This window comes from Sparus aurata, chromosome 6 (genome assembly GCF_900880675.1).
Source record: "Sparus aurata chromosome 6, fSpaAur1.1, whole genome shotgun sequence".
In the NCBI taxonomy this organism is placed as follows: domain Eukaryota; kingdom Metazoa; phylum Chordata; class Actinopteri; order Spariformes; family Sparidae; genus Sparus; species Sparus aurata.
Window position 1 is genome coordinate 28,666,583 of NC_044192.1, and position 17,468 is coordinate 28,684,050.

Below are 17,468 nucleotides of genomic sequence, written 5' to 3' on the forward strand. Positions count from 1 at the left end.
GAATCTGAAAATCACCATTTTATCACCGTTGAGGGTTTCAGAACTCTGAAGACTGTTCGGAATGTGAGTCGGTCTGCTCTTATTAGTGATAGAAGGGAAATTGCCTCCTCTTTATTTATGAGCCGTTGCTAGGCGAGTTACCCTACAACCTCACTGCTCTTTTGTCATCAAACATGCTCACAAGAATTTTCATCCCTTGAAATTCTGCGATAAATGCTAAGCTTGGTAAATTAGCTTGAAGTTTTTTGCACCAAATAAATGGATCAAGTTACAAGAGGTATTCAAATTAGCCACGCACGTGTTGGTTGATCATTTAAAGGGTTTACTAGATGAAGTGGTTGTTGTGGAGCGTTACTGCAGTCTATTTCATTTTTTTTTATTGCAGTTGTTTACTATATCCTCCCGCTTGCAGACTAATTTCAAATTCCTTTGTTGTTGTTAAATTTCTTTTCCCTCCTTGTGCTGTATTTGTTGTTGTACCATTAGACATGTTTGCTGATTCTTGCTTTTCTTGAACTATATGGTCTTATTTGGGCTTGTTAATTTCTTTATTGTTGTTATGGTGACTGTTATCATGTTTGTGTCCTTTCCAGCCAGAACGAATGTGATTTCTGGGCATTGCTGTAAAAGAGGTTAATGATCATCTTGCCCTTATAAAACAGTGGCTGGTGAAGAAGAAAAATTCAAATGTCAAAAAATTCAAAATGACAAAATTTGGACATGCTAAAACGTATGAAATACTGAAATCTAAAGCGTGACATGTAACTAAAGCTGCTGTCAGACGAGTAGACAGTCATGGTCATACCCAGCATTGAGGTCACCTCTGTATTTTTTCCAAATGCACATCATAAAGGTTATCAAATAATTACCAAAACAGAACTCTACTTGAAATATTCAAAAGCATTTTACCGCACTAAGATAACCGATTTTATCATCTGACCACAGCACCGGAATAGCGGCAGTGTATTAGCCTACATATAGATATAAATGCTGCGAATTAAATGCTGTAATGCAGTAACGTAGTAACTGTAAATGTCTTAACTCATCTTATGTTAGGAAAAACATACCGCTGATATATGTGGAGATATATTCCTGTCTGTCTTCCCGATTCTTCATCACATTTCTCCAGAAAAACAGCGTCTGTCACCGGCAAAAAACTGGAACTCCCCAAGTGTTTGGTGTAAAAAAAAATCACTGCGACGGTCAGCCCTCCAGGCGAGACTTCAATGTACTTTCCCCTGGAAAATAGCCTCCGTCCCCATGGGTGACAGAGTCAGACAGCATCCAGTTTACTGATGGCGATTATTTAATTATATAATTTAGAGCAAAAAACGTAACTTTGACACTTTCCAGGATGGTTGGTGGGTCAGGATCTCAATCACAACACATTATAACATCATCCATATGATTATAAACTGTCTGCGGGTTTAGATTGAGACACCTGGGAAAACACACAGACATCATCATCATGACGTGTACCGCCACACCTCTTTAAGAGCTGCAATGCCGGCTTTCTGTGTGAATTACACAGCTGTTCACTTTTAAGCCTGCACTGCTTGGCTCTGTGTGAATGACCAACAGTGGAGAACTGGTGAACCACCGCTCTATGTGAAAGGCGCTAGTGAAACAAAGTATTACTTTGTCACTTCTATCACCTGACGAAGAGACGTACTTATTAACTCAGTTTATACCATGGTCTGGGGGAATACTCGATTCTGATTGGCTGCAGGGTGTCCATTAACCCCTGATATATGGACACCTGCTAAGTAGTTCCAGTCAAATTGTCTGTTCACCGCTCTAAATTAATGCTCTAGCTGGCGTATCAAATCCGAACCGAGTGCAGTCCGTCAGTCCTTCAGTGTCTTATCCTCTGAACACCACAGGGTGGAGAATGTAACACACAAGCTGCAGAAAGTACACTTCCCCTCTAAACTCACTGATACGCGAATAAACTCACATTCCCTTCGCTGTTCAACTCTCTACTTCAGGCTGCGGCCACAGTAACGTAACACACGGCCGATCATTTGTTCGTGAAAATCTTGATATTGATTTGGTGACAATGACATGACTGGTTAATGAGCTATTCTTGCTGTTACATACTGTCAAATTAAATTTACTGTTTGTCAACTGTACGCAATGTTATTGACTTTGAATCTTGCTAGCATAGCGTTAGCTTTCTGGCTCATCGCTGAGCGGACTAGAATATCTCCCGTTGCCAAGTCGTATCTAAGGTCCGTCCTATTTCCCGGAGGAGTGAACAATGTGGTAGCATGTAAGTAGCCTATCAGTTGACCATGTGATTACTTGTGTATTGATTACTTGATACTGACTATTGAAATGTCACTTTTCAACAGTCAGTATCATATGAGTCATGGAGGAAGTACTCAAATCCTTTATTTATGTGCAAATACTTACAACTACATTTATCACAAGTCCTGCATTCAAAACTTTAATTACCTCAAGAATTAGGCTGCTGAAGGTACTTGAAGTATCCAAAGTAAAAGCACAGGTTCTGCAGTCATATTACCACTGTGTAGCTCAAGCGTTACAACATACTTTAAATTCTCAAGAACAACTGACAAACATGACATTATTATTATTATTATTCATTTATTTATGTAAGATTTCAAGGCTGTTTATTTAATTGTATTTAATTTTTCATGCTATTCTTTTTGTTAGGCCCAAACGTGATTATGGAAGGCCTTCCAGACCCAGATCAGGAACCAGTACCCAGCCCAAGCTCTCTAAGAAGACGAGGAACAACTCCCCATGAACCTCAAAAAAGCCTTTAAAGGACATGGGAAGAAACCTCGGGAAAGGCAATTCAGAGAGAGATCCCCTCTCCACGGACAGCTGGGTGTCTATGTGCATTTGTTCTGGGATGTTTGTGATGTTTGTTTTACACACCTAAGCAAATTTTTCTTTTTTTTTTAAATTTAAGAATTTCTTCTTAAATTAAAGTTGGCTAACCGGAGAACCCGGAGGAAACCAGTTGTTGCTCAGGGAGAACAAATGCATGTTATTGACCTGAGTTCCTGAGCTGTTTATTTAATTGTATTTAATTTTTCATGCTATTCTTTTTGTTATGCCCAAACGTGATAATGGAAGGCCTTGCAGCCCAGATCAGGAACCAGTACCCAGCCAAAGCTCTCTAAGAAGACGAGGAACAACTCCCCATGAACCTCAAAAAAGCCTTTAAAGGACATGGGAAGAAACCTCGGGAAAGGCAATTCAGAGAGAGATCCCCTCTCCATGGACAGCTGGGTGTCTATGTGCATTTGTTCTGGGATGTTTGTTTTACACACCTGAGCAAATTTCTTGTCTTTTTTTTTTTAACTCAAGAATTTCTCCTTGAATTAAAATTGGCTAACCAGAGTACCTGGAGGAAACCAGTTGTTGCTCAGGGAGAACAAATGCATGTTATTGACCTGAGTTCCTGAGCTGTTTATTTAATTGTATTTAATTTTTCATGCTATTGTTTTTGTTATGCCTAAACGTGATTATGGAAGGCCTTCCAGACCCAGATCAGGAACCAGTACCCAGCCAAAGCTCTCTAAGAAGACGAGGAACAACTCCCCATGAACCTCAAACAAGCCTTTAAAGGACGCGGGAAGAAACCTCGGGAAAGGCAATTCAGAGAGAGATCCCCTCTCCACGGACAGCTGGGTGTCTATGTGCATTTGTTCTGGGATGTTAGTGATGTTAGTTTGTTTTACACACCTGAGCAAATTTTTTTTTTTTTTTTTAATTCAAGAATTTCTTCTTAAATTAAAATTGGCGAACCAGAGCACCTGGAGGAAACCAGTTGTTTCTCAGGGAGAACAAATGCATGTTATTGACCTGAGTTCCTGAGCTGTTTAATTATTTGTATTTAATTTTTCATGCTATTGTTTTTGTTATGCCCAATTCTTTTTGTTATGGAGTGCCTTTCAGACCAGTTCAGTTCCCGAGAGTGGATCAGGCCAAACAGAATAACCTCCTGAACCATTTCCTCTTTCTCTTCTTCTTGCTCAGGAGATCCTCCAGCTGGGACTTCATGGAGCTTTCTTTCTCCTCCCACTCCTGCTCCTTGTCCTGCAGCGTCTTCTGGAGATCCTCTGTGGCCTGAATGAGGGATGTCTTTTCCTCCTGCCATTCCACCTGATGACTCTCCAGCTTCTGTTCAGCATTCCTCAGAGCAGCCGCAAGGGTTTTGTTCTCGCATTTCTGCTCATCCAGCTGAGCCTGACAGAGGGCTGTAGACTTCTCCATCTCCTCCAGAAGGGAGATTTTCTCCTGCTGCCAGCAGAGGCGCTCAGTTTCCAGACGATCCTCAGCCTTTTTCAGGGCAGATGCGATCTTCCTGGTTTCCTCTCTGTGCTCCTCAAGCTGGGCTTGATGGGAAGCCTGAGATCTTTCCACAGCCTCCTTTGCCTCCTCTTGCATATCATGCACAGTCTGCTTGAAGTCTTCTGTGGCCTGAATGAGGGATGTCTTTTCCTCCTGCCATTCCACCTGATGACTTTCCAGCTTCAGCTCAGCATTCCTCAGAGCAGCCGCAAGGGTTTTGTTCTTGCATTTCTGCTCATCCAGCTGAGCCTGACAGAGATCTGTTAAGTTCTCCGTCTCCTCCAGCAGGGAGATTTTCTCCTGCAGCCAACAGATTTGCTCAGTCTCCAGACGATCCTCAGCCTTTCTCAGGGCAGATGCGATCTTCCTGGTTTCCTCTCCGTGCTCCTCAAGCTGGGCTTGATGGGAAGCCTGAGATCTTTCCACAGCCTCCTTTGCTTCCTCTTGCATATCATGCACAGTCTGCTTGAAGTCTTCTGTGGCCTGAATGAGGGATGTCTTTTCCTCCTGCCATTCCACCTGATGACTCTCCAGCTTCTGTTCAGCATTCCTCAGAGCAGCCGCAAGGGTTTTGTTCTCGCATTTCTGCTCATCCAGCTGAGCCTGAGAGACAGCTGTGGACTTCTCCATCTCCTCCAGCAGGGAGATTTTCTCCTGCTGCCAGCAGAGGCGCTCAGTTTCCAGACAATCCTCAGCCTTTCTCAGGGCAGATGCGATCTTCCTGGTTTCCTCTCTGTGCTCCTCAAGTTGGGCTTGATGGGAAGCCTGAGATCTTTCCACAGCCTCCTTTGCTTCCTCTTGCATATCATGCACAGTCTGCTTGAAGTCTTCTGTGGCCTGAATGAGGGATGTCTTTTCCTCCTGCCATTCCACCTGATGACTTTCCAGCTTCAGCTCAGCATTCCTCAGAGCAGCCGCAAGAGTTTTGTTCTTGCATTTCTGCTCATCCAGCTGAGCCTGACAGAGATCTGTTAAGTTCTCCATCTCCTCCAGCAGGGAGATTTTCTCCCGCAGGCAACAGATTTGCTCAGTCTCCAGACGATCCTCAGCCTCTCTCAGGGCAGATGCGATCTTCCTGGTTTCCTCTCTGTGCTCCTCAAGCTGGGCGTGATGGGAAGCCTGAGATCTTTCCACAGCCTCCTTTGCTTCCTCTTGCATATCATGCACAGTCTGCTTGAAGTCTTCTGTGGCCTGAATGAGGGATGTCTTTTCCTCCTGCCATTCCACCTGATGACTCTCCAGCTTCTGTTCAGCATTCCTCAGAGCAGCCGCAAGGGTTTTGTTCTCGCATTTCTGCTCATCCAGCTGAGCCTGAGAGACAGCTGTGGACTTCTCCATCTCCTCCAGCAGGGAGATGTTCTCCTGCTGCCAGCAGAGGCGCTGTGTCTCCAGAAGATCCTCAGCCTCTCTCAGGGCAGATGCGATCTTCCTGGTTTCCTCTCTGTGCTCCTCAAGCTGGGCATGATGGGAAGCCTGAGATCTTTCCACAGCCTCCTTTGCCTCCTCATGCATATCATGCGCAGTCTGCTTGAAGTCTTCTGTTGCCTGAATGAGGGATGTCTTTTCCTCCTGCCATTCCACCTGATGACTCTCCAGCTTCTGTTCAGCATTCCTCAGAGCAGCCGCGAGGGTTTTGTTCTTGCATTTCTGCTCATCCAGCTGAGCCTGACAGAGATCTGTTAAGTTCTCCATCTCCTCCAGCAGGGAGAGTTTCTCCTGCAGCCAACAGAGTTGCTCAGTCTCCAGACGATCCTCAGCCTTTTTCAGGGCAGATGCGATCTTCCTGGTTTCCTCTCTGTGCTCCTCAAGCTGGGCTTGATAGGAAGCCTGAGATCTTTCCACAGCCTCCTTTGCTTCCTCTTGCATATCATGCACAGTCTGCTTGAAGCCTTCTGTGGGCTGACTGAGGGATGTCTTTTCCTCCTGCCATTCCACCTGATGACTCTCCAGCTTCTGTTCAGCATTCCTCAGAGCAGCCGCAAGGGTTTTGTTCTCGCATTTCTGCTCATCCAACTGAGCCTGAGAGATAGCAGCTGTGGACTTCTCCATCTCCTCCAGCAGAGAGATTTTCTCTTGCTGCCAGCAGAGGTGCTCATTCTCCAGAAGATCCTCAGCCTTTCTCAGGGCAGATGTGATCTTTCTGGTTTCCTTTCTGTGATCCTCAAGCTGGGAGATTTTCTCCTGTTGCCAACAGAGGCGCTCAGTCTCCAGAGAATCCTCTGCTTTTTTAAGGGCAGATGTGATCTTCTTGGTTTCCTTTCTGTGCCCCTTAAGCAGGGAGCTTTTCTCCTTCTGCCAGGAAAGGCGCTCAGTCTCCAAAAGGTCCTCTGCCTTTTTCAGAGCAGATGCGATCTTCTTGGTTTCCTCTCTGTGCTCCTCAAGCTGGGCTCGATGGGAAGCCTCCCCAGGGTCCTTTGCTTCCTGTTGCATATCGTGCACATCACTGTTGAAGCCTCCTGGGGCCTTAAAGAGGGATGTCTTTTCCCACTGCCAATTAACATGCTGACTCTCAAACTTCGGCTCAACATTGCTCTGAGCAGCCACAAGGGTTTCATTCTCATGCCTCTGCTCATTCAGCTGATCCTCATTGAGGGCTGTAGATTTCTCCATCTCCTCCAGCAGGAACATTCCCTCCTGATCCTCAAAGAGAGGTTCGGCTTCCTCCTCATCCTTAAAGAGAGGTTCGGCTTCCTCCTGATCTCCAAAGAGAGGTTCGGCTTCCTCCTGATCCTCAAAGAGAGGTTCGGATTCCTCCATCTCGTCTTGTGACCAGGTCTCTCTGGTATTATCCTCGTAGTCTACTAGCTTCTTGCTCTTCTGTCTTCTCATGGCGACGGTCTGATTAGAAATGGCATATGTGTATATGTCAGGTCCCCTATAGCCTTTCAACATTCTAGAATTCATGACATCACCGGGGCTTTGACAAGTCTTCTTTCATGTCCTGCTTTGACAATCTCCATTCTGTTGCTATAGCAACAATAACAGTGTTTGTTGTGGTTTGAAATTACTTGATGGCCTTTTTTCTTAATATTTTATTTGAAATTGTAAATATTTACATTGTTTATTTATTGACAAATTTTCATCTAAATAATCAAACTATAGAAACAAACTGTCTTTGTTTTCATGTCTGAATAAACAAACTGACTTTAAATTACACTTATCCATAACTTTAAAGTTTTTTGGCCTTTTTTATGGCTTTATTGATAGTGCAGCTGAAGAGGGTGACAGGAAACAGGGAGAGAGAGGGGGGGGGAGTGACACGCAGCAAAGGGACCCAGGTGGGGAGTCAAACCTGGGTCCGCCACAGAGGCTCAGTACGTGGGACGCACGCTCTACCAACTGAGCTAAACAGCTCCCCAACTTATCCATAACTTTGATGAGACAGAGAAATTCAATGACACTCATTTACTCATCAATAAAGTTATGACTCATGATAATAATAATACATTGAATTTATATAGAGCCTTTTAGGGTACCCAAGGACACAAAAAATAGAATGAATAGAGCGGCTGTCAGTCAGCACGGAGGGAATAGCACCTTATGAATAAACAGACTTGTGTCTGGAGGCCCCGTGCACACCGCGGGGGTGAAGCAGGAGACCGAGAGACGCAGTCCCAGCGATGAAGCCTGGGGTGTTAGACCGCAGAAGTCCGGAGCTCCTGCGCTGAACACCTGAAGACCCCGCTAGCAACGGCTGAGCAGCGACCAAGGAGCCAGGCGGTGAATAACCCCGAGGTTGTGGTGAAGGGAGGACCAACGGAGCAATGATGGAGAGCCAACAGAGTACTGAGTAAGTCGGTTTGAAAGCTAGCGTTGCTAGGCTAACAGCTGATCGACGAGGCTAACAGCAGATCAGCGGAGAAAGGTGAGTCCATGGATTCAATTGTTCAGATGTGCAACCTTCAAAGTTAGTAGCACAGCCCCCGAGCTTGTAGGGACAACTTGGCTTTATTTTTTCAACAGAAAAAAGCAATTTTGCCATGGATGAAAAGCAGCTATATTCGCGCCAGCATCCTCTCGCATCCGGGTTGCCATGGAAACTCATTACTTGTTTGTACCCATACTGACATTTTCTAGCATAAATGAACTAGATTTGATTGTCTGCAAGATTTCCAAATCTTGTTATCTCAATATTAACAGGCATGAGCAACCAGTCGATGTTCAGGAAAACTATTTAGAGGGAGGCTGCTGAAGCCAAGAGTGTAGAAACCTTCATGGATACTGTGTCACCTGCACCGCTTGTTTTTCAAGTTTTGTTGTCTAGTTCCCCTTGTCCTCAACGAACACATGCCTCAAATACTTAAAGCAGCCAGACCACCCTCACTCTCAGACAATCCAAAACAGGAAACAGGGCACAGACATCTCTTTGAGACCAATTAAAAGAGGAACATCCTCAAACAGACACACAAACATGTGCGCATGCTGGTGCAAAGTGTAATGTGCAATAGTCATTTGAAGAATTGCAATGTGATGTAAAGAAGTCCTGACCATTCTATTACACGTGTTACGACATAGTAAAGGCATTTACGGCAAGCGGTGGGGCCTAAAGACGAGGCTTACCTAGCCTCTTACAGGTTACATTTTATGGCATCTATCAAAAAGTATGATCTGGGCAGCTGTGGCTCAGGGGCATAGGCGTACCCAGCACTGAGGTCAGTGATGTCCGGACCTCAGTAACTTTTTCCAAAGTACACATCGTAAAAGTTGTCCAATAATTACCTAAACAGAACTCTACTTGAAAGATGCAAAAGCATTTTACTACGCTAAGATAATCAGTAGGCCAAACACCCTTTGTATCTATGTTATGAACTAAGTATTCAATCTAAGAAAATATGTTGACAGCCCTGGTTAGATCAAATATTTTTGTAAATGTATATTTGAATCAGGCAGTCCAGCTGGCGTCAGGTCAGTGTGTTTGCCAGAGGAGAGGCAGAGACGTACTTATTAACTCAGTTTGAAGAAGACCAGTGTCTATACAAAAGACTACATCAGGCAAAGCAGAACTTTTGTGCTGGAGAGGAGACAGGAGAAAGAGAAAGAGGTGTAATTGTAAAGTTCCATTGCCAGATTATCATGATAGCCTTTATATCTCACCACTATACAGTTCAGTCTTGCATATGTATACTATTTTGTTATTCTATAAACATGTTGAATATAATAACCCCTGTAGGTTGTAGGCCTGTATTGTAATTTATTTATTAGTTTTCACAAAATTAACAAACATCAACAATCAGCATTTCTTGTACACTAGCAAATGTTTAATTTTGGACTTGCAGGAAATCCTGCATACGGCCCTGTAGAAAGTACAATACTTGCCTCTGAGATGTTGTGAAGTAGATACATTTGAGTGGATTACAGCACTTGAGTAAATGTAGTTAGTTACATTCGGGCAAGAAATGTAACGCCAGAACAGTCAGCTATCATCCAAGACGTGGAAATGTATTTTATGTGGTGAAATTGAATACGTCGCTAATTGTGTAGGTTCAAAGGGACTTCCTTCACCTCTCACCCTTTCATCTCAAGTCATCCTATATCAGGTGACTTGATAAGGAATAATACATTAGCCTTTGATATAAAAAGACCTAATTCAATGACTGCATATGCAATTGTATCATTGGAATATAGCCTGTTTGATGTCAGGCAGGGCATGCTAATACAATATGTGCACTGAGGCGTGTATCTGTTAGAGTGTTTGCCCATTAATACTTTACAGAGGCACCGGCTGAACTTGCTCGATGGAGCAACACAAGCTGCAACAGGGAGTTTACTTTTACTTTGCATCTGTGCGTATGTGCGTCGGCGTGTGCAGACGTGCCTGCTGTGCACGTACAGACGCCTTTGTGTGTTTTGTGTGCGTACATATATGCAGCCCCGACTGCCTAGTAAGTGTCAGGCGTAAAAGCACAATCACAAGCAGCCCCGTGCCCTTGCTCCCAGGTCATTAATATTTAAAGGAAATATGATGTACCTTTACACACACACACACACACAAGAAGCTGGAGATGGACCCAGAGGTATGGATACCCTGAGGCATTGTAACTGTTCCACTCAGTGATCCTGGAGTGCAGAGGCAGTTGGAGAGAGGCATCCATCTCTTTCTACAGTGATTTACTAACACACTGTATCTCAGCTGCCGTGGCTCACACAGCAGCGCCAGCACACCCAGGTATGCATGACGAGAAAACAAAAGTGCAAAGGTGCAGTGGAAAAACGGTCCGAAAAATAGATTATACACGGCGAGTGGTGACACACATACACAGGAGCGGGGTGACAAAATGACAAAGGCGCGACACTGTTGAGCTGATGTAACAGTAAACAACAGCAGGCTGATGTGCGCCGAAACGCTAAACTTGATTTCTTTGCCCAGTAATGAAACACAGTTTGTCCGTCGCTGACTTTCTCCAAATCAGACACCAAACAAAATCCACTCAGCCCCAGTTTTTATCAAGGTGCTGTTTGTCTTTCTCCACCACCGAACACACTTCGATGACAGAGTGCCTGTGAGAAGATTAAAAACTCAGCGAGTCTGTGTAGGATTTTGAGGTATCTAGCGGTGTTGTTGCAGATTACAACAAACTGACAAAAACAATTCTTATTCCCGGGTGATTAAATACTAATGAAAACATAATTATGACTATTATATTCAATTTCTGTCCCTAAATCACAAAAAAAATCCTTAACACTGTACCCTTAAGTACAATTTGGAGGGACTCATGATGACAGATAAACGCACCAAGGCTCATTTGAAGTGTTAAAGGTTAAATAACCCAGCAGTATATGTAGCGGTTCCAATCAGCTGTGCACATCACTTTATAGATAATGTGGCGCTGAAAGCATTAATCCCTCCTTTCCCTACGCATTTGACACTGCATATTTTGATGCTCACATTGACAAATGTTCGAGTGCCGGTGTTGTAATAGAGGATGTTATACACTGTTGTACTGATAGTGACATTTACATGAGTAAAAAATATGAGCATTTTAACAGTTAAGCAAGGAGTAATAACCACTTAGTTTATGCAAGGATAGCATTCTTCTTTTTACGTTGCACAGTCTAACATTCACTCCCTTGAGGAGCTTGCAAGCTCCAGCCAAAGCCAGCACATTCCTAACTAACCCTGCGAGCTTAACAAAACCTGGCAGAGCGCAAATTGAGACAAAAAAAACATTTTATTTATCCTGAATGCTGCTGCAGTAAAACCAAACAGTGGACACACATTTTGTGTTCACTTCGACAAGCTAGTCTGTTCTCCAAATTTAAAGTCCACAAGGCACGGACACACAAGTGGACCCGGTACAGTCCTCCCGTAGAGTGTTATTGCTAAGAATGAGTTCTGTTCATTAGATATTATTAATTGCACCTCCGGAAAGTCCTCACAGTCTGATTTAGACTTTTCCAAATCCCCTTACCACAAATACAACCCTTCATTCACACACGGCGCTCATTCTTATATAAAAATCGAAACAGAGGGAGCATGTTTCAAGTTTGCTCTCTTGCTCTCATGTTTCAGGAAAAAGAATATCTGACGAACGGAGCTCACTTGAAAAAGTTAGTCTGACAGTAATGGGCCCCACCGTGCAGCAGTAATGGGACCGGCTGCCATTTACTCCTCTTTCAGCCAGCATCAATAATGTAACTCCATTTACACTATGGCTTCTCTACAAAGGCCGGCTACTGAGAAGGGGTTTTTGTCTCTTTCCATCAGCGCTCCAGCCTAAAAAGGTGAAAGCAGCATGCGTGGATGTGTGTTTGTGTGCCTTGTGCGGTGTGCGACGAGGTGAGATCTTTTGTAACTGGGAACTCAGAGGTCAAGCGTGACTCATGAGATAAGTGCTGCTGAGCGCAGGATTTAGAAGTGAGAGGTGACGAGACACAGAGGTGAGATCCGAATAGGAAATTAGAAAAACCTTGTGACTGGCGTGATGGAGAAACCAAGCTGTTTGTCTCTGTGTGCGCGTCATTTTCGGAGGGAGAAAAAGAAGAAGGCAATAAAAAAAGTGATTAAGACGATGAGAAAGTGTTTATCACTGATCGACTTTCAGTAACACGGCAATAAGCGTGAGTCTATTAGCTTCTCATCAGTGTCATTCCTCACTCTTAGCAAACTATGCCGAGTCTTTAAGGAGAGGAGAGCAAAGAAAAGCGTCGGGGCAGTGCCTATTCTGAAAGGTTAGCGAAGTTTCTCATGATTCCCTCTTTATCCCAACTTTCATTACGAGGGCAATCATCTTTGCCATGGTTGCCTGATTTCATCATTATCAAGCCGATTGTTCCCATCGAGGAACTCATCAAAGAGGTGAAACAACAAATCTACTTTTTCTTATTGGGTGAAAGCAGTGCTGAAATGACCTGGCAGGTATGCTGGTGGCTGAGTCATTTGAATGGGAAAAGCACCGTCTACTGGCCACACGCAGGAACAACAACACACCGGATGGGTGCCCGGACGAGAGTGAACAGTTCAGGACAGCACAGGAGGTTGAACGGTGAGCGGTCGCTTGAATGATTTCAGAGGGACAAAGTCAGTCACTTAAAAACTCAGAAGCACGTGAAAGCGGACAGATTAGGGTGCAGATGGAGAACAGGACGGAATGATAGTCTAATGTGGGCCCTCATTTACAGCAAAAAAATCAGCTTATCAGCTTTATTTTTCCTAAATGTATGAAAATTACTTAAAAACTGTCCAAAACAGAGGAAACACACGTCTTTTTAATGAGCCAGGTGTGTCGGCGAGGGAGGAGTGGACCAGAAGTTGTAAGCAAGCTGATGTCTATTTGCAACGTTTCTGCACCAGACCTTCGTCGTGGCAAATAGTTTGTTGAAGAAAGACGCCGTCCTGAATCTAGTAGCGAAACATTCCGAATGAGTGTATTTTTATTTTTTTTTGCCAGTATGACCGTGTGTGGGAGTTGTGCTTGCAACTAATGAAGTCCACAAAATGCTACAGAAAATGATGCATTAATTCTGCTCGGGGTCTCTGACAGCTCAGCGGTAAAACACGGTTAAATACAACAAATTCTCCACATTTGTGAGTGGTGTTAACAGAGCTTTTTATTCAGCACTTCCCCTCCCAAACCCCAAATAGGTCTACTTGGATGTCGCTTCTTACAGCGTTCATCACAGTTTGCTTATAAAAGGCTCAACGGCTCGACATCTCTGGTGGATAATATAAAATGTAAGAGTCTTTGCATGTGAATGACTTTTTTCAGTAATGAAAATATATATATTACATATATATGTGCATTTTCTTTATACAAAGGCATTCTGTTGATTTGTTATGCAGTTTTTTTGCAAAGAGAAGGATTAGAAGTCAAATGCTTTTCAAAGCATTTGATTATGATGAATTCCAAAGAAAAGACAAAAATGCCACAGTTATAATCTTGCAATTTTTCTCATCCAACAGAAGGATCCGAAACAAAGAGAAGTAAAGCCCATGTCAACAAAACACAACAGCTAAATACTCAAAGCAGGGCAGCCTGCAGCCGAGAATGTGAATTAAAAAATGTATAATATAAATTAATATTTATGCTGTTTGTTTGTTTTTTTGGGGGGGGGTTGGATATAGAGTCTCTTTAAATATGTATGATCACGATTCTTTATTTATTTCACAGCTAAAACACAGTAGGCAAAGCGACACTTTGCACAGAAAGTCAGCCAATTAACGGTCCCTTATTATGAAAAACACATTTTCTCTGGTGTCTACATATATAAACTGGTCCTCCCTGAGCCTGCCAACTCTTAGAATGAGGAAAGCAAACGATTCCTGCATGGTCTCTGCAGCCCACCCACTGGTAAAACAGCGCTCCCACAGGCTGTTCAGATTCCGCTCCTGTCGTTACGTAATGAAGGAGAGATGTTCATAGGCCGGCCTCCTCTGCCCCCTCTCCCAGATGACAGGAGACATCAGAGAGGTTGGCGTCTGGTGAAGTTCGATGTGTGCAGCCGTAAGCTAGCAGTGTTTCGCAATGTCGTCACTCAAAGCCTGACACGCAAATCTCGCACCTTAACAATCCAACACCATAGGTTTCTGCTTTAGTTTTTCAGTTTTGGCCCTCCACGGGTGTATTCTGTGTATTGATGGAAGCCAGTTGTTTATGTTAGCAGAATAATCTAAACTAAACGACTATTAAACATTACAGAGAGAGGCATTCAGACGTCCTTCTTGGCCGAGAGAGTCATTAAAAAAGGTTATTTATACGTGTAAATTGCTACCATTTGTTACATTCAGCCCCTTTGATTTCCTCTTTTTACTGCTCTATATTGAGTCTGGCAGTCAAAGTGAACAGATTAAAGCTAGGGCAGGGTGAATCAAGATTTTTCTTTGTTTTATTTGCCTCCCCCTTGATGACTACCGTATCATTAATCTACATCATAAATAAACCGAAAACTGCAAATCTGATCAGGTTCAGAGTCTGAGAAAAGAAAATCACGTCATCATCTGCCCACACACCTCATCAGCGTATGTATTTGCATTGTTTTATCACTTATTTAGGCCTGCGAGTGTTTGAATTCAGTTTCCACCTGCCCGGCTGACCTTAACAGTTGAAATAACCCGTGTACTTCTGAGATTTACTGGCTCTGCTCACATATGAGACAACTATGTATTTTCCTCTGGTAGGGGGCTAATACAGCGTGATTGGATCGGGTTGGCTGGTACTGTGTGTGTGTTTGCGATCTCGGCAGAGCGTCTGTGGATGATAGGGGTCAGTGACACTGCTTGTTTCTTGCTGGGCGGGAGCTTGAACAGGTGGAACAGAGGTCGACAAAAAACAACCCACAGCTTTCATCTGTCCATCATCACTGCGCTCCCACGTACACAGCTAGCATTAACAGGCACAAACACACACCTGTATGTATGCGCTTGCTGTGTGTGTGTGAGCAGAAATCCCTGGACAATTAATTTGCTCGATACTGAGAACAGCATCATGGTTTGATGTTGCGATTTTACCCATCGTTGTCCCCAAACTCCCCTCTTGCTAATGCTGGTTCTTTATTCTTTATCATTTTTTTTATGTTAAAACACCGTCTTTATCACCATCTGTGGTATACTCAAGTGGCCCGACGAGATATGACATGGAATGCTGTCCCAAATAAAATCCTGCCTATTAAACTGGGTTTAAATTTCCATTGTTGAGGCTGAGGCACTGTTGGCCGACAGCTGTCATGTATTTGCTTCTCCTTTCATACAGCACAGGGGGAATAGGGAGGCAAGGAGACACTGGGGATCGGCCCACGAGTACCTGCATTGGTGGCTTTAATCTTTCACGTTACATGATCTAGTATACATTACACACTGGAAAAATATACATATTTAACCACTTTTCAAAAGTGCCCCAGTGTATGTGTATTAAAATAAAAATAAAACAAACTCTGACTTATTGGTGTGATTATCATGAACAAAAGAGACAACACAGGACATGTCACGGTGTGACTTTCACCTCCACGCATTTTGTTTCGCTCTTTTGATATTTGTTCCTCCTCAGCCTGTGTTTCTTTCTTGTGTGGCTTTGCTGCGGCAGATTGAAAGGCTGTGTGCCACTTTTACTTTAGCTTTTCATGTCTTCAGCCACCTTAAAAAGGTTTAGCTCTTGTTTGTGCTGGAGCGAGAGCAGATACCCCCTTTGTGCCATAAAAAAAAAAACAATTTTCACACAGAATCCAGCCTGAAAGCAGTTTAAAATAAAGTGCAACCGATTAATCTTTCCCGCAGTGGACTTCACATTTATGTGACTAATGTCTCAAAATGAATGTGCTGATGATTTGTTGTTATGTGAGGGGGTTTCATGTAGCAACTTTAATGATGCAAAATGCTTAAAAACATGACACTGTCGGATCCAGTCGCGTGTCAAACATTGCAAAAATAAACCTACACAACATCATTTTGTATTCCAGTCATGTTTCCAGGGTTTGTCAGAATTGCAGAGGCCTTGCGGCAGAGTTGTGGGAAAACGGGTAAAGAATGTTGCACAAGACGGCTTGAATATTTCTGTTTGATTTGATTGTGCAGCACTTTGGGTGTGAATATTTTCCGCACTGTGTGTGTTATATAGCTTCAGTGTGGTGCGTGTAAAACCACGGTGATGTCACCCATTTGTTTGTGGACTCGAGTTTGGCATTTTAGCCACCGACATCTTGTTTTTGTGAATCCAGTGACATGCAATGATAGCGACTTGTCAATCACAAGGTAGCCACACCGTTAATAATAATATCTATAGATAGATAGTAGACGTATAAGACTATTAAAATCATGATGAAGACGTTTGCTGAGGTATTAAATCAAATAAGAAGTAGGGTCATTTTCTCATAAGCTTACATACCATCGGACTTCTTTTTTAAAACCAGTCGCCATTTGAAAGAATGCACTGGCTTCCATATACAGTATATTTTCCCTAAAAGTTAACAAAATATGAAGGTTACAAAAGGTTGCCGCCGCTGCAGTTGAAGTGGGCGGTGCAACGGCTCCACAGACTCTGAGTTTGCTGAGTTTGAGTATGCTGTTGGTCAATGAGCAGCTCATCAAGTCGTGTGGGTGATTTACTGAGGGACATAGTTGAAGTCCTGTTTTCACAACTTAGTTTCGATATCTGCTGAATATTTTTTTTTTCTGTATGGATGTATACATTATTCACACACACACACACACAAAGACACAGGGTTGTGGTGTTGTTTACCTTCCACACAGGAGGGTCTGGCTCTGGTGGTGCCCGCCACCTGCCCAGGGAAACAGGAACACTTGACGGTTTGAGAGCGCTCCTCAATCTTATTCTTATTACAGCAGCGATGGATGGCCACCACCTCACACGTCCCCTGCTTCACCTGGTATGAGACTGAGAGAGACAGAGAAGGAAAAATTGAGAAGGGGGATTGCTTCAAATAGGCTTTTAAGATGACTTATAGTGACGGTTTCTTCCTCCAAACATTAAAGTTCAAATTGGAATGAATGTGCGCTGCGAATAACAATCAAATCTACGCCACGGCGGCTTCTCCATGGATTAAACAAATCTGCTGAATTATTTACTTTTGTATAAACCCCTCAGTTTATTCTGGTCTCACACTCTTTGATTCATAAGTAAACACTCTTTAGTGATACTTTGCTTTTATTCTCAGACCGGTGCCCTCATTAACTTAGACACAAGAGGCGG

The 17,468-nt window shown here is 43.4% G+C and overlaps 2 protein-coding genes across 3 annotated transcripts in view; both read right to left on the reverse strand.

Annotated features, from left to right (window-relative positions):
* tafa4b (TAFA chemokine like family member 4b) overlaps positions 1–17,468 on the reverse strand; it is a 57,680-nt gene that overhangs the window by 13,630 nt on the left and 26,582 nt on the right. Inside the window, exon 4 of the mRNA XM_030421506.1 lies at positions 16,998–17,153. Coding sequence (XP_030277366.1) covers positions 16,998–17,153 — 156 coding nt within the window. The remainder of the gene's footprint in view (positions 1–16,997; positions 17,154–17,468) is intronic.
* On the reverse strand, positions 2,591–7,183 carry LOC115584097 (myosin-9-like). Of its 2 annotated transcripts, XM_030421505.1 has the most exons (2): positions 5,734–7,183; positions 2,591–5,379 (listed from the first exon to the last, which is right to left on the reverse strand). In XM_030421505.1, the coding sequence occupies exons 1-2, from the start codon at positions 7,156–7,158 to the stop codon at positions 3,958–3,960; spliced, it is 2,847 nt and encodes a 948-aa protein (XP_030277365.1). In that variant the 5' UTR covers positions 7,159–7,183; the 3' UTR covers positions 2,591–3,957. The 2 variants fall into 2 exon arrangements, with proteins under 2 accessions (XP_030277365.1, XP_030277363.1); XM_030421503.1 differs by having other exon boundaries at positions 2,591–7,183.

Bases quoted from the DNA above. Each gene is read 5' to 3' on its own strand.
- LOC115584097 (XM_030421503.1), bottom strand. From the start codon at position 7,158: ATGAGAAGACAGAAGAGCAAGAAGCTAGTAGACTACGAGGATAATACC.